The following is a 23,991-nucleotide window of genomic DNA, read 5'->3' as shown; positions in this document are numbered from 1 at the left end:
ATGTGTCTTCTAGCTCACGGTGTCTGAAGGTCATTGAAATGCCATCCTGGGCTCAGTTGGTATTTAGATGCTTGGGGACAATTAGACCATGCCTCCATGCCCGTTGTTAGCCCAACGCTGTGAGAAGCTGGGGCCGGGTTTCTGACATCCATATTTGTTTCAGCAAACCAGCACAAGGGCATCATAAAGTCTTCAGGACAAGCTACTTGTGCTGTGGGGGACTCTCAAGCACACCTTGCCTGAGAGTTCACCTGAGGCTGAGATGACAAAAGTCTGGTAATGATGCAGGAGGAGCCCGAAGTAATACAATTAACGCCAGATAAGATTTACTAATATCCGTGCTTAGGAAATATAAAGTTGCACTAAGTAGGATTTAGCTGAAGGAGCACGGCCTCCCATCCAGCTGGCAGGTGAGTAGTGTTCTAAGCAGGCTGGTTAGAAACTGTAGAAACAAAGACAACTCTATGTCATATCAAAAGAGCAACATTGGTGTGCATAAAAATAATCCTGCCAATGATTTGCTTTGTAAATCTCTCATCCATTTAAGAAGCCAGACTTGCAGTCTCCTGGCTCTGTTTAAATTGTTCAAAGTATAATATGGGGCCGGGACCTGAAGGACATGAGAGAATGGCACAGTGTGTGGACGTGTAAGCCCAGGGCCTATGTAAGCTGTTAACATTGTCTGCACAAAGCCAATTCCCTTCTGTGCGTTAGCCAGAACCAGTCATGCACTTGCCGCTAGTGTTAAAGAACTCTTTCCTTTGTTAATCTTGAAGACTGTGGATTGGTTCCCCCCTCCATGTTAATTCTGTAACAGTAGCAAAGTTAAGACATCTGCTTCAGTCCAAGCTACCCATTCCTCTCATGTGACGCCATGGGAGGAGCAGCCTCCCTGGCCATCCTGTAGCTGTCCCTGTGTGCGCACACCAGAGGGCACCTGCACTTTGAATCTCACTAACTTACACATCTCTGGTCCCACTCGTGCCTCTAGTGAAACAGAATTGCTCTACTCCTGAGTGGACTCTTAGGTGTAGGTGCCCAGTGACCCCAGCTGGACCCAAGCTTCCCTCTGGAGTGAGGTGATGGTTAGTCTCTCAGATGCTAACAAACACTCATGAGGCTATGGTTAGAACCTTACCTCCACAGCACATCCTCTATGTGAAGTATTTAAAGGTTACTACTGCTACTACTAGTGTGTCTGTGTGTCTGTGTGTCTGTGTGTCTGTGTGTCTAGTTATGTGAGTGGTTACCTGAAGCCAGAAGAGAGTGTCAGATCCCCAGGAGCTGCAGTTATAGGTGATTGGTTGTGGGTCACCCCATGCTTGTTCAGGGATCCAAACTCAAGTCCTCTGCAACAGCAGTAAGTGCTCTTAAGTGCTGAGCCATCTCTCCAGCCCCTCCATAAGAAGCATTTAAAAGCAGGTTGTAAACAGTATAACCCAGCACACCAATGGCCATGCATTGGGATGCAGTCTTCGGCAGCCAACACTGAGCTCAGCAAGTGCAGCTTTGAACAGTGGGGATGGAAAGGTGAGAACCAATCCCTCATGCATCATAAGGGTCAAGGCCATTATCCCCCCACCTACACACAGACACAGACACACACACACACAGAGAGAGAGAGAGAGAGAGAGAGAGAGAGAGAGAGAGAGAGAGAGAGAGAGAGAACATTCAGTTAGTAAGAGGAAAAACACAATGAATTTGTTTGATCTAAGTTTGCTAGGGCTCGGGTGTGGCTTAGTTGGTAGTGTTTCCCAGTGTGCATAAAGCCCTGGGTGATGTCCCTAGCACCACATAAAGCTGAGAGCAGTGGTGGGTACTTTAAACAACTTAAGCAGAAACAGGAGACTAAGTCAGGGTACTCGGGCAGATGGGAGGTTTACACAGCAAAGATATCGGCAGAATTGTTTTTAAGTACACCTACAATCCCAGCACTTGAGAGGTGGAGGCAAAATGAAAGGTCCAAAGTCACGTTCAGCTGTTCAGCAAATTCAAGGCCAGACTAGGAGACCCTTGTTTCAAAAATCAAAGATGCTAAAGGCTAAGGAAATGGCTCAGTAACAAGCTTCTGTCCTCAGAGCCGACATTTTAAAAAGCCAGCTGTGATGTTACATGTTTGTAATCCCAACACTTGGGAGGTGGAGACAGGCAGATGGGCTGGCCTGTTAGGTGAGCTCCAGACCAAGGAGAGATGCTGTCTGAGAAAAGGGCAGATAGCACCAGAGGGATGGCATATAAGGTTGTCTCTGGCCTTCACGTGTACACATGTGAACACACACACACACACACACACACACTTTTTATGGCATGAGATAGTTCAGAAATACAGGCCAAAAGACCCATCAAGAACAGTATTCATGCTCAAGTTCTGTGAAGAATGGGCAGCATTTGAAATGAATGATTGGACACAGAGTGTGGCCTAATGCAAACAGACCCTCAGTGGGGACCCTAGGCAGGCCTGTCTGCTCAGAATCTTTTTGTCTCTCTTTGCAATGTATTCTCTTTTCAATGTGGGCCAGGGCGCATGGAGTCAGGATCTACAAAGGAGCACGAGACTTTTCTGAGCGTTACAGCTTGCTTTAGGAGAGAGCGAGGTGACAGAGAGCAGGGCAGGAGTAGGTTCGAGAGCCCTGTTTCTGGGCCCTTCTAGTCTCCTTCAGTTTAAACTGCTCAGCTCGATGAGGAGTTGTGTTTTAAGATGCTGTTTTCTGAGCCTCTGGATAATGCAGTGATTCTCAACCTTCTTAATGCTGTGACCCTTTAATACAGTTCATGTAGTGGTGACCCCCAACCATAAAATTATTTCCATAATACTTCATAACTGTAACTTTGCTGCCACTATGAATTACAATATGAATATCTGATATGCAGGGTATCTGATATGTGATTCCACCACCCCCAAAGGGGTCAAGGCCCACAGGTTAAAAACTGCTAATATCATGGATAAAGGATTAAACAATATTCTTTAGTCAAATTGTATGAGGCAACTCAAAAAAGTGACAGTATTTATAAAGAAGAGGTTGTCTTGGATGACACAGATGAAGACTTTGGCACATTTACTTCTATGCAATATGAGGAAACATTTTTAATTACTGGATTAAATAGAATTGAGATTCTATATGTGTACTTGACCAAATTAATAAATTTGTGCTAATAATATAACTAGTTATTGGTACATTCATACTATTAAAATTTATTAAAGCTTGGAACCTGTCATTGGGAAAACAACTCACCAGTTTCTTTTGGACCAGCATATATGGCAGTATTTAGTAGGTATCTTAGGTTTTGTTGGTGGTGGTGGTTATAATTTTATTCTCATGAATTTTATTAAGGCTATTTCAGAACAACATCCACTTTATTTTTGAGATAGTGTCTCTCATTTCCTAAGCTGTCCTGGAACTCTCTGTATAGCCAAGCATGACCTTGAACTTATCTTTCTGCCTCTGCCTCCTGAGTGCTGCGGTTATAAGTGGGTACTAACTACTATACGTGGCTTTATGCTGTGCTCAGGATCAAGCCCAGAGCTTTGTGTGTGCTGAGCAAGCACTCTACTAACTGAGAAACATCTCACCCTTCTCTTAAAGAACTCCAGGAAGATGAAGTCTTATATGAAACACTACTAAGATGTATCTTTTTGATGTGTTTGGATTTTACCTTAGAAACTATGATGGTTAACTTTAATTGTCAACTTGACACAACTTGAGAGCCCTAATGAGGGATTGTTTACATTGGGTTGGCCTTTGAGCATGTTTGTGTAAAATTATCTTAAATTAATTGATGCAGGAAAATCAAGCCACTGTGGGTGACACCATTCCCTAGGCAGGGGTTCCTGGACTGCCTAAGAGTGAAGAAAGTGAACTTAGTGCAATCAAGTGAGCATGCATTCATTTCTCTATTGTTGACTGTGGATATAATGTGACCAGCTCTCTCAAACTCCTGCCACTGTCTTCCTTGCAGTGATGGGCTACAGCCTGGGAATTTTAGCTAAAATAAACCTATTGCCCCTAAGTTGCCTTTTTATCAGTGTTTCTACCACACAACTGAATGAAAAGTTGAACAGAAACCCTTGAACAAGCTTGTCCTTGACACAGCAACCCACCCTGCAATGTTGGCAAATTGCAGTCTGGTTTTTCTAGGGTCTGTGAAATGAAGAGCATGTTTCCCAGCAGGTAGAGTTGAAAGGATCAGGGAGTTAATTCTAGGCTCCGTGATGTCTGAAAGCTTAAGATCAGCTGTGTGCTGTGATTTCCCACCATCAGCCACTGGTCTTTTGCAATTGTTAACAAACATGAAGATGGACAATTTAGATGTGGGCTAACAACCTAGTCATAGGAGAAGCTTCATTACTGTAAGACTATAACAGCGGAAGCTTCGCACTTTTGAAACAGGTCAGTCAAGTTCTGTCTTATCTGGGATGTGGCCTCAGCTTGCTGAGTTGGCAGGAGTGGCTCCCTACTTGCCATCCAGACCACACACATCCCAAACATCCCGTTTCCAGCATCTCCCTGTGCTCAGGAGAAATGTGGTCTTAGTGCTTTGTGCTAGGATGTATTCTCTTTAGTTAAAGCCAATTCTCGAGTGTGTGTGTGTTTTTGTGTGTGTGTTTGTGTGTGTGTGTGTAGAGATCAGAGGTTGTCATGTCTTATCTAATTGTCCTCCTTTCATTTCTCTCTCTCTCTCTCTCTCTCTCTCTCTCTCTCTCTCTCTCTCTCTCTGTGCGTGTGTCAGGTCAGCCACAGAGGTCCCAGGAGGAATGTGATTTAGGGAGGTCCCTCGGAGGCAGGGAAAGATTCCTGTTGATGGGGACATGAGGAAGGCTCTAAGGAGGCTTCAGTCCAGGGGTGATGGCAGAGAGACACTGTGGTCAGTCCCTAGCTTTGTCCTCTTTGTGCTAAAGCAGCGTTTTTCTGTTTCTTGGGCTGTCTGAGAACTTTAGATGTCTGTAGTTCATATTGTTTACAGTTGCTAAACAGCCTTAATCCTGTGTTTGATCAAATTTATTGTTTACTCCAAGTTGCTCTGTCTCCAAGAAGCTCCTTGGCCTTTTGCCTGGCCTGTTTTTTTTTTTTTTTTTTTTTTTTTTTTTTGTGTGTGTGTGACAGAGCTGTGTGGTCAGCCCCCTGGAAGAGGCTATTCTTCTTTGAACTAGGACACAGCTCTTTGCCCCTTTTACATTTTTTATTAAAATGTATTAAAATTTAGTTTATTTATTGTGTATGTGTGTGCTTTTGCAAGCATATGTGTAAGTGCATAGACACCTCAGTACAAGCCTAGAGGACAGAAGACAACCTTTTTGTTTTTGTTTTTGTTTTTGTTTTTGTTTTCTCTTTTCTTCCCATGAGAATCCTGGGGATGGAACTTGGGTCTTCAGGCTTGGAGGCAAACTTTTTTGTCAATGGTCATTGAACCATCTCATGTCCCTCCTGCACTGTCTACTTATGTCACCTAAGGTGACACAGACTTGAGACATCTCTGCCTCCCTCAGACCAGCCTATGGTGGAGCAGAGTGCATGACCTCAACACTACCCAGTTCAGCAACTCTGGGGAAAGTTGCCTACAGCTCGTCCCTCAGAGAGAAATAGGTGGCCTCGGGTCCCTCAGAGCCCTACTGTTTTCTATTGCGTTCGTTCTGCTATAATACCTTAGATCGGTGGTTTATAAACAATGAAAATGTATTCCTTCCAGTTCTAGGGGCTAAGCAGTCCATACTGAGACTATTCACAGACGGCCCCTTCTCCTTGTGCCCCCTGCACCCTCCCCCCATATCCTGGGCCCAGTGTCAAGAAAGCTCCTTCAGGCCTTTTTTATAAGGGTACTAATCCCATTCATAAGAGTGGGACCCTCATGACCTCATTACCTTCCAAAGGCCTTACTTCATACCACACTGAGGATTCAATTCTAGCATAGAGATTTTGAAGTTTTTTTCGTATTGTAGTAATCAGCCGTGGAAGGATCTAATTGCTTACCAGCTGGCATTCTCAGAGCGAGGAATGAAGTGGTCTGAATCACTGCTTTTAAGAAATCTTTGCAGCCGGGCATGGTGGCGCATGCCTTTAATCCCAGCACTTGGGAGGCAGAGGCAGGCAGATTTCTGAGTTTGAGGCCAGCCTGGTCTACAAAGTGAGTTCCAGGACAGCCAGGACTACACAGAGAAACCCTATCTCAAAAAAAAAAAAAAAAAAAAAAAAAAATCTTTGCACATCTCTTTGATCCCAGCACTCAGGAGGCAGATCTCTGTGAGTTCAAGGCCAGCCTAGTCTACAAAAGCCAGTTTCGGAACAGCCAGGGTTGTTATACAGAAATCTTGTCTTAAAACCTCCCCTCTAAAAAAAAAAAAAAAAAAAAAAAAAAACAGGGGCTCAAGTAGCCCAGGCTGGCCTACTTAAGGGGTTAAGAATGACCTTGAACTCCTGATTCCCCCCGCCCCCTGCCTCTACCGCCTCAGGATGACTGGCATGTACCAGCATGCCTGTTTTATGCAGTGCTGTGGATTGAACCCAGGACCTCACGCATGTCAGACAAGCACTCTACCAACTGAGCTACATTCCCCTTGGGAATCTTGGCAATCTTGTTTATTTGCTCTCATTCGAAAAATGTCCAATAGTTAAACCACCAGAAACCATATCCAGTTGAAGTTAGGTGGAGTCTGGCCTGATTTCTTGTTTGTCCTCTTTCAGGGAAGCTACCTTGATGTCCCTGGTATGTCAGAACTGAGTGGGACCTGCTGAGGGGCCAGAGTGACCTCAACTGCCTTTCCCAGCCTGGTGTCAAGATGCTGAGCCTAAAGCTCCCTAGGCTATTCCGCATAGACCAGGTGCCCCAGGTGAGTGCTTTCATTCCACGGCTGAGTTCCAGGGTCTGCAGCCGATCGACCCCTGCAATGTGGGACCTGAGGATGCTTTCACGAGGCCCCTTGTCTTCAAGGCACCCCTCTGAACCTCCTGCAGAAACCAGCATCCCTTGCCCCAACCATGGACCAGGCTGGCAAAGTGTAGCCCTTCAGTATAACCTCGTGCTGCATCAGGAAGCAAAGTCATTAGAGAGCACAGATGTGGGCTAGTCAGGGGAAGCGGTACCAGCTACAGGGTGGGGAAAGGCTGGCTTCAGCCTCCTGTGGTGCTCCAAAGTAGGCCAGAGAGCAGTCACCTTAACACGGCTCTGCAGACGTGTTCTGTCGCATACTCCCCATGCCTCCATTTACTTGAGACAATCTAGCCTCAGACACACAGTCCTCCTGCCTCAGCCTCCCGCGTGCAGGGATTACAGGCTCCACCACCATTCCCAGTTCTACCCTCCACTCTTGCAGGAGGGTCAGACCAGGCCTAGGGTTGGGCAATGGAGAAGGGCTTAGTTAGTGGCTCTTGTCTCCTTTCCACAGAGCCATCCTGACACACACAGCAAGCACAGACACCCCGCCTCTATAAGCCCTAACCTTTTGGTTGTATGCTGTGCCAGACTGGTGCACTTCTATCTTGCCTTGTAGAGAAAGCACAAGACTGTACCCTTGTCTCTGGATCCACTTTCCTTCCTGCAGGACTGAGAGTCAATGCCGTTTGGTAGTGGGACATTTCCTGGGTAGATGAGAGCCCCTTTCTGCTCAGCTGCTTGTCACACAGTGATATCTTACAGTCCCTATCCACGCTCAGTATCACCAGTGGGACACTGAGTAGAGACCTGCCAGGCTCTGACCTGAAGCTCTAGAGCCAGGTGATGCCAGGAAGATGGCACTGGGCAGAATCATGGGCAGTGCAGAGCTGTGGTGGGGCAAGCTGAGGAAAGCAGGAAGTTCTAAAGAAAGCCACCATCCATGGCCCTTTTAGCAGGGCCCTGCCTCTGGGATCGCAGGGCCATCCGCTCCCCTCTCTGTCCACACATCAGTGGGTGTGACTAGTGGGAACACAGTGTGAGTCTTGGATTTATTCATGACGTGGATTCATGACATTTTTATTGACTTCTTCCTGTGTGCAAGGTGTTTCTCTGCAGGATCCGGAGAAGACATGTGGGCAACTCTGTCCTGACTGGGCTCCTCTGAGGCTCATGGGGATCTCAAACATACACGAGTACTTTGTAAAGCAGCTAGAGGAGAGAGGGGTCACTTCGTCACAGGGGAGGAAAGGAGCAGGAAAGACACTGTTAGGATGAGTTGCAGGGGCTGGGAGAATAACTGGTGCTCAGGGGCTTGCTGTAAAAGCCTGTGGATCCAAGTTCAAATCTCAGAACCAAAGTAAGAAACTGGTGAGTGCTTGTAAACTCAACACTAGGGAAAGACAGGGATGGATCCCTGGGGTCACTGGCCAGTCACCCGAACCTTGTCTGTAAGCCCCAGGTCAAGGAGAAACTCTCAAAAATCAAGATGGATGGTACCTGCAGAAGAACCACACTGGAGATTGTCCTCTGGCTTCCACACACATGTGCACACGTATGCATGCATAGCTACACACACACACACACACACACACACACACACACACACACAACAAATAAATGTAATAACAATTTAAATGCCTCATAGAGAAGTTAGCTTCCTGGCGAGGAAGAAATGCCTGTATCGCCACAGTGCCCTTTGTCTGGGGTCCCTCCTGGTGATGCAATACAGGCCCGCTGCGTTTGTTATCCTTTGACTCATCTCTTCTCTTCCTTCGCCTTTCAACGCTCCCTGTGCCTTGTGTAAACAGCTTGGAGTTGGAGCTCTAGCTTGGAGACCCATGTCTCTGCTGATGTGTCTAGTGGTGTCCTATAGAGGGATCTGTATTTGTTTCAGCTGTCCTGGGTGAATGTATCTGTTTCCTCTGCTTCTGCCTTCCATTCCAGTCCTTTGGGATGAAGGGTCACATTCTTACTTTTCTGTTTTCACTCTTCTACTTCTAGACATGCTCTGCAGGTACTAGTTTAGAGATCACTTCAGGTTTTTTTTTTTTCTCTTTATTTTGAGACAGGGTTTCTCTGTGTGGTACTGGCTGTCCTGGAACTTGCATTATATACAGGCTGCCTGCCTCTGGAGAGTTAGGATTTGAGGCATGCATGACCATCACCTAGCTCACCTCAACTGTTTTACTATGAACAGCTAGCTGTACGAGGCACTAGAGAGTAGACAAGCAGAGGTTTAAAGTCACCCAGGATTGGCTGGGAATGTAGCTCAATCGATAGAATATTTATCTAGAATGCAAAAGGATCCAGGTTCGAATCCCAGTTACTACATGTCTGTACTCTCAGCACTCATGAACTAGAAGCAGGAGGATCAGAAGTTCACGGTCATCTTTGGCTATAGTGAATTTGGGGCCAGACTGGGCTACATGATACCCAATCGCATGTTACCCCAGATACCTCAGTGACTGGAAGTGTCAAAGACTGCTTTCGCTTCAGATTTACACAGCAGTCATTCCTAGCTGCACCATCTGGAACAGGTGGCCTCCGAGGTCACCACAGAGGGGAAGAGAGAGGACGGCATCTTCAGTTGGGTTTCCTAGAAACAAACTCCGAGACAGAAACTGAAAGGCAGGGAGTTAACTGGGGATGGTCCTCAGGTACAGCACTGTGAAAAGTGAGGATGACAGGGTGTGGGAGGAGCCACGGCAGGTTGTGGGAGGAGCCACGGCAGGATGTGGGAGGAGCCACGGCATCAAAGGCTCTTACCACCCCACAAAGCCATCATACATACATACATACATACATACATACATACATACATACATACAAAGCTCTTCATACATGGGCTCTACCTGGGCTTCGCCTTTCAGAACTGTCCTGAATATAAAAAGTAGGCCAGGACCTTGAATCCTTGGTGGGTGGGGTTGGGTTGACCCTGAGAAGGGAACATGATGAAGACAAGATTGTGTTGTGCCCTTTGACCCAAAACAGTTTCCCAAAAGACTGGCGCTGTCTGAGTTCAGTCCTGTGGAGCTATCACCTGACAACCTGAGCTTAATCCCCAGGATTCAAATGGTAGAAAGCAAGCCCCGGCTAACGCTAGTTGTCCTCTGTGTGTGAGTAAATAAACAGACTTTTAACGTGAATAAAAGCAGTTTCAAGGCAATGCACTGCTTTGAACTGTTCTGGCCCAAAGGGAGCGTGCCGTAAACAGTCACCTGACTCTGATCAGACCTCAAACAAGCCTAAGACACAGGAAACACACAGAGAGTTGGCGAGTGCTGACTATTTCTGCCGTGCCTGAAGAACAGATTCTGCCTTTGAACAGTTGTGCAAAGGCATCTTGCCAGGAAATTTCTTCATAAAACCAGATTAGCCTCAAACTCAAATTTACGGTGATCCTCCTCTTGCTGCCTCCTAAGTGCTGGGACTGCAATCGTGCACCACCACACCTAGCTGAGACTTCACTCCCCCTACCCTCTTAAAAAAAAAATTTTTTTTTTTTGAGATTTTGATTTTATTTTAGGGTGTGGGTGTTTAGCTCCATGTACTGCCCACAGAGGCCAGCAGAGGGCACTGAGTCTCCTGGAACTAGGTTGTGAGTTACCCTGTTGGGAACGGAACCTGGGTTAGCTGGAAGAACAGGTGCCCTCAATCACGGAGCCATCTCTGCAACCCTTGGGACTCCATTTCTGGCCCTGCTCTTGCTGCCACCCCTCCCTTGAGATGCTCTGTTCTTGAATGTGCATACTTGAGCAAAGCTGGATTCCTGAGGACAGCTTTGTGCTTGCTCCCCGGGACTGCCAAGACTGGAGCGTTTCCTGTTAGAGACGTCATGGTTCTCAGAGACAGCATAGATTCTGACCAGAATCCCATATGCAGACTAGCAGAAGGCCCTGAATTATTGGGAGGTTTTGTTTTTATTTGTTTTGAGACAGGATCATCTTTCTACATAGGTCTGGCTGTCCAGGAGGTCACTATGTAGCCCAAACTGGCCTCAAACTCACAGAGAGCCATCTGCCTCTGCCTTCCCAGTGCTGGGGTTACAGGTGTGAATTGCCACACCCAGCTGAGAGTTTTCTGTAATCTTCCTTGGTATCCAGTAACTCTCCTTAGTACAGCACTCTACCAACTGAACTACACCCTTAGTCAAAAATGTCTAGTTTAAAACTTCTTTATAAAGTGAAATAGTTCAACCTAATTTGGAAAGAGGATTGAGATAAAGGTTCTTGTTATGTAGTCCATCATAGATACATGTAGATACATTTTTTTAAGCTTTGGCTAACAATATCCTATAACAAATATCAATAGAGAACTCATAGTCATAATTAATATAATTACCCACAACAGACCAAATTGGAGCTCTCTTGTTTCATTGACTCCTTCTAATCATTGTGTATCTTATCTAAATGAAATCCACATGTTCACTTTTCTTAGCCTTCTCACTGGTCGAAATGAACATAGTTTAAGGTCAAATTGCCTACATATTTTAGGAAGTTATCCTGGAATCATTTAGAGAATGAAGTACACACCTCTGAACTGCTCCCCCCCCCCAAAAAAAAAGCCTTCAGGGGCTGAAGAGATGGCTTAGTGCATAAACGCATTGGCTACTTATACAGAGGACCCAGGTTTGGTTCCTAGCCCATGTTAACTTCCAGCTGTCTGTAACACCAGTTCCAAGGGATGCAACGCCCTCTTCTGGCCTCCACAGGCACTGCATACACATGATGTACAGACATTACACGCAAAATAACCCACACATGAAATAAAAAATCTGGAAGAAAAAAAAAAGCTACCAACTCCAGCAAGCAACTCAAACCATGTGCACCCTGCCTGGCTTGGGATTTTTGTCAAATTCTGGCCTTTGATAGCTTCCTTCTACTTCCTTAACCAGTTCTTACAAATTTGGTGGCTTATGTAACAGCCTCACACACTTCAGACCCCAGGTTCCATACCTAGCACTGAAGAAACAAAAGGAAGGGCAATAGACCAGCAATCATTATCTTCCAGCCCTGTACAGTGCAAGTGTGCTGTGGGTGGATGGGCCAGAATCCCAGTTAAGACGCAGAGAGAAGAGCTCCTTGCTCTTCCCACTCCTTGGCTCCATCTTGAAATCCAGCAACTTTGCATCACTCTGACCTTTCTGCCTGCAAACCTCAACCTAGATACACCCTGGTTTTTGTCTTTTCCCTGTGCCAGCCTTTCACGTCCTTTTGTGTTTATGTTCCATAACATTCTTGTTTGTTTATTTGTTTGTTTTGTCTTGAGACAGGGTTTCTCTGTGTAGCCCTGGCTATCCTAGAACTAGCTCTGTAGACTCAGGGATCCACCTGCCTCTGCCTCCCAAGTGCTAGGACTAAAGGCGTGCGCCACTAATGCTAAGCTTAGTGTTTTCACTGCACCTGGTTCAAACAGCTTCAAAGGAGGAAGGAGTAGGCTCAGAGATTTCAGTATGTCACAGCAGGGAGGGTGTGGCCCAGCAGCTAACAGCACAGCAATCAGGAAGCAGAGAAAAGGGACACAGGAAGGGACCAAGACAAGGTAGAGTTCCCATGGTAACCTCCACTGATCAACTTCCTCTAACCAGGCCCCACCGCCTGCCTTTCCACACCTCTCATAAAGCTTAGAGCACACTTCCATCAGGACATCCATCCACTGTCTGTCTAGGTTAGAACCCTCAGTATCCAGTCATTTCCCAAAGGCCCATCAGTGGCAGACAGCCACGCCCCCAGTGCATGATCCCATGGGGGTATTTTAGACTCAAACCTTAACACCCTACCCTGTCTCCATCTTGTTGTCCTTACTTAAAGGCAACATCCCCTTCTGAGAGAAACTGGACTCTGGGCACAGAGGTGGCAGCTGGGTTGCAAGGACAGAGGTGTCAGTGTCTGCCAGGAAGCCTGTTAGAAACGCCGCCTCTCCTCCAGGCCTGCTGGGGCAGCCTTATAGTTCCAGCTCTCTAGAGGCAGTAGCAGGAGGTTCAGGAGTTCGAGGCCAGTTTCACCTACATAATGAGTTCAAGTTCAGCCTGGGCTACATAAAAGTGTCCCAGATAATCATACATAAATAATTGCAGACTCTTATACAAGCCACCAAGTGCAGTGAGACCCTTGGGTGACCTGCCAAAGAGCCGGTTTAGGGATGACGCTGACAAACCAGGGAGGAAGCGCTGAGGATTAGATCCTACTGGCTATCTCCTCTCAGCTCGGGTACCGGAAGGCCAAGATCAGGTGAGGGCAGGGCTGTTCCTCTGGGGCCTCCTTCTTGTAGCCTCTTCACTGGGGTCCACACCTGGGAACTCTGTCAATCCAGACTTCCTCTTCTGAAAGTCACCAGCCACACTGGATAACAACCCACTCTAAATGGCTTAATTTTAAGTGTCATCCTCTCGGGGAGACCCTGTTGCCAGGGCTGAGGTTGTAGCTCAGCTAGAACCCTTGCCTAGAATGAATGAAGCCATAGGTTTGCTCTCCATCAGAGAATGGTGGTACACTCCTGTCATCTCAGTACTTAGGCAGGAGGATCAGAAGTCCGAGGTCATCCTTGTCTACATGGGGAATTCGAGGCCAGCTTCAAATACAGGGTGTTGGGGTAGTAGTATTTTAATGTGTAAAGTTGAAGGGAGACATAATTCTGTTTCTCAGAGTAGGACTGGAGTGTCCTGTACCCTAAGGGATGACAGTTGTACCTCTCAACAGTCCCTGCTTAGCAGTGTGGGAGGGGTGCATCATGGCAGAAAGTGGAGGCCTGAGGCCTGACTCCCGAGACTGATGGGAACATGGAGAGATGCCGCCACCACCTCCACCACCACCACCCTCCATCCTGAGGTCAATCCAGGACTCTTCTTTATAAGGAGGATGTGAAGATTCTGTGGCACTTGGACAGGAAGTGAAGAGTACGCTAGAAGCCAGCTGTCTTCCCTTCCCTCTCCACCCCGTTCTTCCCTCTTCCCTTTTTTCACCATCAAAATCTGTTACTTACCGCAGACCAGAGATACTCATTTATTTTCCCCTTGGGTGATTTGCAGTTTAATAGCTAGAAAAACCAGAGGGTGGAATTTCAGGCTTCAGCTGGGGGGCGCACCGGGGTCTCAGGGAACATTCTGTGATGCTGAGCCAGCCACAAGCGCTAAAAGAGCTAAGAGGCCACCTGGAGGGTCTTACTCCTAATAGGCTGCACACAGCTCGCTTCCATTTCGCTCTAAATTGCCCAGTCTGCTACCGTAGATGCAAAGTGGGACCCTAAAAACTGCTTCTGCTGTGCAAATAAGCAGGTGCCTGAGAACTCAGAGCGAGTTGCGGGTGGAGGGAAGTTGGAAATGAAGCCAGACTTCAGAGTAACGAGGAGATGATTGTAATTTGCCGTTGGGGATCAAGCTGAGCTTGGAATACAAAAATTGTTTTCAAATGTTCTCTTTGCTGTTTCGATGTATGTAGCCCGTGTTCTGTGAGGATCAACTCCATGAGGAGGGCTTTGCTGAGGCTGGGATGTCATGGGGGAGGGAACCTTCGGCCTTCTTGTGCTCAAAGCTGCTAGGAGCAGGAGCGCACCTGAGTGCTGGCAATTCTGTCCAGTAAACAGAGGTTCACTCTAGGGAGGGCAGGAGTGGATCCGTTGTGTTATCTCAAGTGAAAGCCATTTTGTCTTGGGTCACAGAGAGCTGTTGTCTTTTTTCATTCCCTATCCACCTGCCATGACCTCTCAGGGGCTACCTGATATCCTGCCCCTACCACATGCACCATGTTGGGCTTGTCATACATGGAAAGGTCAAAATAATGGGACATATGGAGGTAGGCTCTTTTAATAAGTACCCAGCCCTGGCTTCTGTAACCAAGACCTCTTCTCCCAACCTCAGATCTGGGACCAGACCTTCACCTCTTCTTCCTCCTCTTCCTCCTCTTCCTCCCTTTTCTCCTCCTCTTCCTCCTTTTAGCCATGTAGCACAGGCTGGCCTGGAATGCCATATATAGCCAAGAATGGCTTTTAAACTCCTGACCCCCTCGAGTGCTGGGATTCTTGGAACACACTGCTCTGCCTGGCTTATGGCAGACTGAGGAGCAAACCCAGTGCTTTGTGCTTGCTAAGCAAGCTCTCCACCAACTGAGCCACATTCCCAGCCCTGGGACCAGATTCTCAAATGTGATTGACAGGAACAACATCCCTGCTCTTCCCTTTAGGCCTCTGTCTGTGCCTGTGCTGGCCAGAATGCCAGGACCCACAGAGAGGAGCATGCTTGCTGGTTGCATGTCCAGTTACCTGGGCAGTTTGTGAGTGACCTTTTCTGGGCAAGCCAGAAGGCTTAATCCAGAAGGCTCAATTTCATCTGCCGCTCTCCTAGATAAGGGCAGCCACTCTGGCCTGTTTTCAGCAAGAGCCTTGTTAGGTTGGTTCAGCCAGGCTGTCCTCGGGAATCTCAGGGATTCTCCGACTGCTAGCAGCCTGTGCCTTGGTTCTAGACTCCCACTTGCCTATGTGACAGTGGTCCTGAATAAAGTCTTCCCTGCTGTGTGTTACCCAGCAATTCACACAAAGGAGCAAACAATGTTTATAAACACTTCTTCCTGAAGTCTTTGCATTTTAGTAAGCAGCCAATACTTTAGCTCATTTGAAAACTTTTTAAGAGTTTATTTACATTATGTATATAAGCATTTTTCTTTGGTTGTGTATATGCATATGTATATGTATATGTATATGTATATGTATATGTATATGTATATGTATCTCACATGCATGCAGTACCCAAAGAGCCCAGAAGAGGATGCTAGATCACTGAGAACTGGAGTTAACATTTTGAGTTGGCATGTAGATCCTAAGAACGGAACCTAGGTCCTCTGCAAGAGCAACAAGTGCTCTTGATTCTGAGACATTGTCCCAGTATCCCACCCCAACCCCGACTGGATTTTTTTAATGGGAAAGGAAAAAACAAAAGCTTGAAATATAAGTAGTCTGATGGATCAGTGAGAAGCCCCTGGGAGCCACGTTTTCGGAGCCACGTCTTCTGAATGCTCCCAAACTAGAGACATCCTATTGTACATGCATCAGAAGTGAAGGCCCATTTGCTTCCTTCTCCAAAGGCCTGATGAAACTGCAGGTCAAGATTCCTGTGCCCATTGTAGGAGAGTGTCCACCGTAAGCCAGATACTTCAGCGGAATGGAGAATCAAAACTGAAGGGTCTGGCCTTTGGCTTTGGTGGCAGAGTGCTCACCTAGTATGCTAGAAGCCCTGGGTTCTATCTCCAGAACCCTATAAACTGGCTGTTATCGAAACACTCTGGAGGTGAATCAGGAAGAACAGAAGTTCAAGGTTATTCTATGAATCTAGGTCAAGGCCAGCCTGGGCGACCTGAGATCCTTTCCCAAAAAAGATAGCATTTAAGATAACTTGTCTTTAAAAAAAAAAAAAAAAAAAGGAGCAAATCGCTTTCATTAGCTAAGGCCTAAACCTAACAGAAATTGTATTTCTTAAAAAAAAAATTATAGTGAGGCAGGGGTGGTGCACACCTTTAATCCCACACTTGGGAGGCAGAGGCAGGTGGATCTCTGAGAATTCACCAGCCTGGAGAATTCTAGAAGAGCCAGGGATACACAAGAAACTCTGTCTTAAAAAAGCCAAACCAACCAACCAAACAAACACAACTTACTGATTTCTTATGAGTTTGCAACATGTTGTAATTATTCTTTGACAATGTAATATATGTATATAATATATCTTAATCTCACCACCTACAACTTATCCCTCTCACTGTCCCCTAGTCACATTGTGTTCCTGGTGCCCAAGGAAACCAAAAGGCAATGTCAAATCCCCTGGAACTAGAGTTACAAGTGGTTATGAGCCCAGAAAAATGAACCCAGGTCTTTCCCCAAGAGCAGCAAGTGCTCTTAACTGATGAACAATCTCTCCAAGCCCCAAATTATATTTTGTTGTGAGACCATAAATCTCTGTCTCCATTCCCACTGCCTAACCAGTTTACCCAGAATTGAACTTAACAGTCTCCTAAAATCAGAAAGCAACATATCTGCTGCCCTGGGTGGTTTTAACCGTCAACTTGGCACAGTCTACAGTCATCTGAGAGGTGACTGACCAACTGAGGAAGGTCAGATTTGTGGACATTTCTATGGAGAATCTTCTTGACTGATAACTGATGTAGGAGGACCCTGCCCACTGTGGGCGGCAGCATTCCCTGGGCAGGTGACCCTGGACTATGTAAGAAAGCTAGCTGAGCCTGAGCCTGGGAGCAAGCTAGCAAGCAAGCAGTGTTCTCCACAGTTGCTGCTGTATTTACTGGCTGTGAAATGAGTTTCTTGATTGGAGATAATGATATGTGGAATAGCTCAGGCCTGCCCTGAACTTCCACGTTGACTTCCCTCAGTGATGGACTGTGATCTGGGATTATGAAGAACAAATCCTTCTTTTTCTGAGTTGCTTGTGGTCAGAGTATTTTATCACAGCAGCAAAAAGGAAGCTGTAACACCTACCATGCTGGTCACCACTGTCCCATCTCTTAGGTCCCACGGTATGCCACAGGGGCATCAGTGTGTTTTTTTTTTTGAGATGAAATCTTGTTCTGTATGCAAGAACTTGAACTTGTAGAGATCCTCCTGCCTCATTCTCCTAAGAGCTAAGATTTGGAACATGCCTTTTTGCTTACTTTCTTGTACAGTTCTGTGGGAATTCTTGACCAGAACAGCGAGAGGTGGGGGCAGCTGTATTCTGTACAGGGCTTTGCTGTGGGTGGAACCCAAGGCTTCATGCGTGCTAAGCCAGTGGGGCTCCTGCAGCTTCCCCTCCTCCCACAAGAAAGCAAAGTGGAAGCCTGAGAAAGTGTTGTGACTTGACTTCCCTCATGGAGACTAAATACAGAGTGCCACTGTAATCATTTCTGTTAGCCCACTGCTGTATAATTAGTTCCTGTGTGTGTGTGTGTGTGTGTGTGTGTGTGTGTGTGCGTGTGTGCGCACGTGTGTGTGGAAGTCAGAGGACAACTTGCAGGAGTCAGTTCTCTCCTTCTACCATGTGGGTTTGGGAATTGAACTTAGGTCATCGGGCTTGGCTGTAAGCGCCTTTATCCATGAATCCATTTCACTAGCTATAATTTACCCTCCAAAGGTCACCACAGTGTGAACCATTGAAATCAAATGGTTCTAGCCAAGCACGACGGCTTGCGCATGTCGTCTCAGCACTTTGCAGGCTGAAGCAGGAACACTGCCAAGGGTTTGAGGTCAGCCTGGGCTACAGAGCAAGCCTTTGTCACACAACAGGCAAAGTCAGCAGTTCTGAACCAGAACCGGATGCTGCCTCCAGGCGACCATCCCAATATTTAGAGACAGTTTGGGTTGTCACTTCTTGGCATGGAGAAGGGTTTTGGTTAGACTGTGCACTTCCAACAGGCCACAGGCACACAACAGGTCAGTCTTCCACAGCAAAGGGCCGTCTGACCCCAGATGCCGGAAGTGTGAAGGAACCTTGAGCTAAGCAACAGGAAGAGGAAGATCCATTTCCTGTCATCCAACCAGCTTCCTCTTCTGTGTTTCCCCCACCTATGCCCCACTGTGGGTGTATATATCTCTGTAGCGCTAGGACATAATTCCGCTTTTCTTCACATTCTCAGATGGACGGAGGTAGAGGGCACTTGCCTGGATGTTTTGTCAGTCATTTTGTGTATGAGTGCATGTGCCAGAAGTTGGCACTGAGTATCTTCCACATTGTTTCACCATCTTATTATCTATTAGATTTTTCGAGGTAGGGTCTCACTATGTAGCCTTGGCTGGCTTGGAACTTGCTACATAGACCTAGCCTGGAACGGACAGAAATCTGCCCGATTCTACCTCCTGAGTACTAGGATTAAAGGTGTGTGCCACCACACCCAACCGTCACTACACTCTGTGAGGCAAGGTCTTTTACTAAACTCAGGACTCACAGATTGGGTAGAATGGTTGACCAGTAAACCCCAGGGATCCTTCAGTCTCTGCCTCTCCAGCCCTGGAGTTACAGGAGTTACAGGCCCTCACTGCTTTCCAGACCTGTGGCTTGAAGTCTGACCTCCTGATTGCACCACAGGCATCTCAGCCACTAAGCCATCATCTCTTAGCCCTTCTCTTACCATTTTAAATGGATATACTTCAGATAAGTCAAAACCTGCCGGTTCTACCTGACCAGTTTACACTTCTTACTGGAGGTGTTGAGAGAAGAGAGAGCAGTGCTTACCAGGAGACCTCTCTGGGACCGTGGCTCTATGATCCTGCTGTGGCCAGCCTCCTCCTCCCACAGTCCAGTCTGGGGCATCGCAGGCCTTGTCATCAAAAGGCCTTTATGAAGCGCCTTATGGATACATCATCTCACTGGGAGGATCTTCTGCAGAGATCGCCCTACCAGCCTCTGACATCCAGGGCAGGCTGGCTCGGGCAAACAGCATACATGCGAGCCAGCCACGAAGGCATCTAAAGACCAGGCCATAGGCCTCAGGCAGAGTACAAACACGGACTCTTAGACAACATTCATGCCCAGGGTAAGCACAGCTGGGAATGCAAAGCCAGACTATTCCCAAAGCCTGCCTGGCCCTTGGATCTCAGCTGGCTTGGGACTGCTTGGAGGACAGGGCATCTTAGAAGCTCCTGGGAGGAGAGTGGACAGAGGCAGGAAGGGAGAGGACCAGGTCAAGAAACTATTCAACCACCCAGGAAACGATGCTAGCCAGGACACCCCTCCTGTTGTCTCACCTCCTTCCCCCTTCCCTGTCTTCCCTCCACAGGTGTTCCATGAGCAGGGCATCCTCTTTGGTTACCGACACCCACAGAGTTCCGCCACTGCCTGCATCCTCAGCCTCTTCCAAATGACCAATGAGACCCTCAACATCTGGACGCACTTGCTACCCTTCTGGTACCTTCTGGCCCCTGGACAGCCCATCCCCTACTGGATCCCTGGGGACTGGCTTTAAAAATACAGCTGGTGGCAGGGAGACTTTTGAACTAGGGCCAGGGGTCCTCCTGTGGGTATAGGTATGACAGAGGGAGAAGAAGCTGGGACTGTCACAGACTAGGCGTCAGGCTGTGGGTTGCCATAGAAGTCTAACACTTCTAGTGACCGAGTAGCATTTATCTTCATCTCCTTCAGTCTTACAGGCTTTGCAGGTCTTCAAGAAGTCTTTATTAAAGTGCCACTGACTTGAGCAAGTCACTTAATCTTTCTGAGCCTGGCATTTTCTGCCTATGGAACAGGCATGATCCTCTTCCCATTTCTTGGGGCTGCTGAGACTGAGAGAAAACCCTGATAAAGCAAAGACACAGGAGCTGGAAATGTAGCTCAGTTTGTAGAGTGTGTGCAAGAAGCCGTGGGTTCATTCCCTAGCCCTGCATAAACCAGGCATGGAAGCCCTAATCTCAGGACTCTGGAGGTAGAGGCTGGAGGAACAGAGGTCATCTTCGCCTACATAGTGAGTTTGAGACTAGCCTGGGCTTCATGAGGCTTTCTCTAAAAACAACAAAAAACACAGGCATAGTTGTGGGTGCTTATATTTGTCTAGGAGAGTAACAACATGATGTTGGCCACATTTAATGGAGTCAGCTAGGAGCCAAGCTCTGGGAAGTAAGGGTGACAGATGGGGTTCCAGGAAGGCCAGGAGGCTCTGGCGGAGAAAGGTGAAGACCCACTTTACACACTTTGTGATTTTGCTTGGTAATGGAGGAGTAGACAGGTCATATCCCTGCATCATGGTGCAACTCTCCCTGAGCATCTATGGAGATCGGTTCCAGGGTCCCCTAAAAAGCCTGGAGGTTCACCCTTTGTCAAGTGGCACAGAATTTACATATCTCTCCACATACCTTTTTGTTTTTTAAACCATCCCTAGATTCCTTAAAATACTGAGGCAAAGTAAATGCTGTGTCAAAGGTTGTTATATTGTTCCCACAATAAGGATAAGAAAATGTCCGTATATGTCAAAGGTTGTTATATTGTTCCCACAATAAGGATAAGAAAATGTCCGTATATGTTCAGGGCAGATGCGGCTTCTCCCAAATGCTGGGATATTTTGGTTGAATCTGAGGAAACAGAGCTTAAACATCTGGAGAGCTGGGTACCTGTCAGGCCCGGGAGGACCTCGGACAGCAGTAGGTCACTGTGGGCTGACGTAGGTGCAGCTGGTGGCCCAGGCTGAACAAATCCTTGGAGTCATGTTGAGAAGCTGAGATAGGTAGTGAGACCTTGAGTGTGGCAGTGGACCTGAGTCCCAGGAAGTCCCCGTGCTTCTGCATGGGACAGCCAGTCCAACTACGTGTCAGAAGTCAGAGTGGGGATCCAGCAACAAACAGGAGGGAGAGAGAAAGCAAACTTGGGGTGAAGTGGGTGGTGCATAGAGAATCTTGACTGCCCTGGGACCTACAATCTGGGCAGTGGTAACAAGGTACAGTGGCTCAAGAAAACCATTAGCCATGTTAAAGAGGCTGGCAAGGCTGGCAAGGCTGGCAAGGCTGGCCAGGGAGTAAGACAATTGGCTGGCAAGCCTGGCAGTCTGAGTTTGGTCTCCAGAACCTATGTAAAGGGAGAAGGAAAAAACTGATTCCACAAAGTTGTTTTCTGGCCTCCACATATGTGATATAGCATACATATGTGTGCACAAGCGCGCACCCACACACACACACACACAATCGCCGCCACACCACACTCCATACACATAAGAATAAATACCAAGGAAAAAAATTTTATTTTTAATTTTTAAAGATTTATTTATTTTTATGAGTACAGTGTAGCTAACAGAAGAAGGCATCAGATCTCATTACAAATGGTTGTGTGCCACCATGTGGTTGCTGAGAATTGAACTCAGGACCTCTGGAAGAACAATCAGTTCTCCTATCCACTGAGCCATCTCTCCAGTCCCCCACCCCAAAATTTTGAAAACTTTATGCTGAGCGTAGTGGTATATGCATGTAATCCTAGAACTTGGAAAGTTGAGGTAGAAAGATCATGACTTTGAGGTCCAGCCTGGGCTATATATACACTGGGGCCCTGTTTCAAAGCAGTGTCAACAACCACCTGTACATGTGGACAAACTGAAGACTACAGAAGGGGACAGAGCTAGGCTGTCTCTCTGGCCTCTGGTTCTCCTCCCTGGAGTTGCTGGGGCACCTGTGTGCCCTCCAAAGCTTTCTCATAAAGCCTTGTCAGCGGCCTGTGTGCCCCAGCCCCACGTTTCTCCTGTGATCTTCCTGTTGCTCATCTCCCTCAGATATCACAGTGGAGGATGGGCCATAGGTGGATCTCTTGTTGGCTTGGTTTAGTTTTTTGAGATAGGGTGTCATGTAGCCCAGGCTGGCCCTGAACTCTATATAGCTAAGGATGGTCTTCCATAACCTCCCATTGTGTCTGTCTAAGTTTCAGCTGTTTTGGATTTTGTACCACTGCATACTGCCTGCCACTGCTTTGTGTGTCTTGAGGTCCATGCTCAGTTGAGCCATCTGCAGTGCTCTCAGCTCCCAACACCCAGTCAGGCTCTCAGATGACCCACTCTAAGAGCACTGGGGACAGCCTAGGGAAATCTGCCTCTGGGACACCCCAAGTAAGCAGGATGAGGCATGATCTTTTGTTGATAAAAGGAAAATCTCGGAGGAACAGCAAATAGCTTATGCTAGACAATAGGAAAAGATCACACTTGTAGCCAGAAATGCTCTGTGACCCTTCTTCAGTTACTGGATAAAGAGACTTGCGGAGTCCCCATTCTCGATAGACATTGTGGGAAAAGGAACCTTGCTCTCTGGTAGTGGTTTGTGGAAGGAAGGGGTTGCGTATGGCTAGAGGCCATGCAAATATGACTTAGAAGAGCCTGTCCAATACTCAGAGCTAGCATGAAAGGAGATGAGACCCTTATTCTTAGAGGTATGTAAGCTGAGACTGGAGAGTCTGGGAAAGATGCTGTTGGGGAGAGTCTATCCCCAAGGACTGTCTTCTTACCCTGCTTGTCTGTCCCCAATTCACTGCTTCAAGTCAAAAAGGCACACCCTCACCACAGCCTCTCTAGTATATGTTATTGTAATTTAAGTGAAGCTTGACGGGATGGGCCATCTCCCAGTGGGGCGGAAGGCAGACAACAATCACGCGGGGACTGAGTGGGTGCATGCTTTGTTCTAGGTTCTTTGTGTGGAGGTTCATGACTGCACTCTATGTGACAGACATCCAGAATGACAGCTACTCGTGGCCGATGCTTGTGTACATGTGTACCAGCTGCGTGTACCCCCTCGCCTCCAGCTGTGCACACACATTCAGCTCTATGTCCAAGAACGCCCGGCATATCTGCTATTTTCTGGACTATGGTGCCGTCAATCTCTTCAGCCTGGGTACGTGAGGCTCCGCCCTTCTGTGCCCCCCCCCCAGACTACCACCAGTCTCCCTTGAGATTTGATGGGTTTTGGGGGAGAGTCATGAGGATGTAGGAACTCTGCCGTGGGTTCTGTAAAATGCTTGTTCATCCTGTGCTCTCTGTGGTGTGCCCTGATCTGTAGCCTTTGCCAATCCCTGTGGTGTAATTGCTCCTTCTTTGGCTCCTTGCCTGTTCCCTGGGAGAAGCCTAGAGGCACCCTCACTACATAGGAACTCCATCACACAGGTCTATGTGCTAAGGACTTAGGACTTCAGTTACGGTGATCTTACGTTAACTTCACTGATGGCCAGGATTAACCACAGGGTTAGAAGGACTTTGAAATGTTCCTAGTTTGGCTCTCAAAGGCCACCGTGGGCTGACCCCAGCATACCAGGGCTGGCATCTGCTATACTTGGTAGAGAAAACATCCCGTCACAAACATTGGCCCAGAGGCTTCGAGGCCCCACAGACTCGCCCACCCGGCCCCGAGGTGCTGCAGGAGAGGAAGAACTGCTGGTGCTCTGACTGCTGGCTGGTGCCGCTCCCATCCTCATTGGCCCTTTTTTTTCCTAAGAAGCCCCTCCTCCTGCTTTTCTCCTCCACAGGGTCATTCATCTGTCCCCTGGGATGCTGGTGCTGGCATCTTCCTCCCTCCTGGCCCCACTCTAGCTGTGAGAGCCAGCCATTGTATCTTTTCCTGCAAGAGTTTGTCCAGGAGGAGGCTACCCTCATCCTTTCCCCTCTTCTTTTTCACAAGTATCTACATGCATCTCTCTCT

General features: G+C 47.4%; 1 protein-coding gene and 1 long non-coding RNA gene across 6 annotated transcripts in view; one reads left to right on the top strand and one right to left on the bottom strand.

Annotated features, from left to right (window-relative positions):
• Paqr5 (progestin and adipoQ receptor family member V) overlaps nt 1-23,991 on the top strand; it is a 73,115-nt gene that overhangs the window by 31,037 nt on the left and 18,087 nt on the right. The window contains exons 2-4 of one of the 4 annotated variants that reach the window (NM_028748.2): nt 6,678-6,823; nt 19,617-19,744; nt 22,985-23,190. In NM_028748.2, the coding sequence (NP_083024.1) occupies nt 6,773-6,823; nt 19,617-19,744; nt 22,985-23,190 (385 nt within the window). In that variant the 5' untranslated portion in view covers nt 6,678-6,772. Of the gene's footprint in view, nt 1-6,677; nt 6,824-19,210; nt 19,374-19,616; nt 19,745-22,984; nt 23,191-23,991 lie in introns of those variants that run through there. The other 3 variants (XM_006511508.4, XM_030244661.1, XM_006511510.2) reach the window with 3 other exon arrangements.
• Nucleotides 22-19,155, bottom strand: Gm35152. 2 transcript variants are annotated; one of them, XR_003948182.1, is made up of 3 exons: nt 19,073-19,155; nt 1,251-1,349; nt 22-442 (listed from the first exon to the last, which is right to left on the bottom strand). It is a non-coding gene; the product is annotated as a predicted gene, 35152 (long non-coding RNA). The 2 variants fall into 2 exon arrangements; XR_001779201.2 differs by lacking the exons at nt 22-442; nt 1,251-1,349 and adding an exon at nt 7,929-8,076.

This window comes from Mus musculus, chromosome 9 (genome assembly GCF_000001635.26).
Source record: "Mus musculus strain C57BL/6J chromosome 9, GRCm38.p6 C57BL/6J".
Classification (NCBI taxonomy): Eukaryota; Metazoa; Chordata; class Mammalia; order Rodentia; family Muridae; genus Mus; species Mus musculus.
The sequence above is the reverse complement of the archived record's forward strand: the minus strand, read 5'-3'. Positions and strand labels throughout refer to the sequence as shown.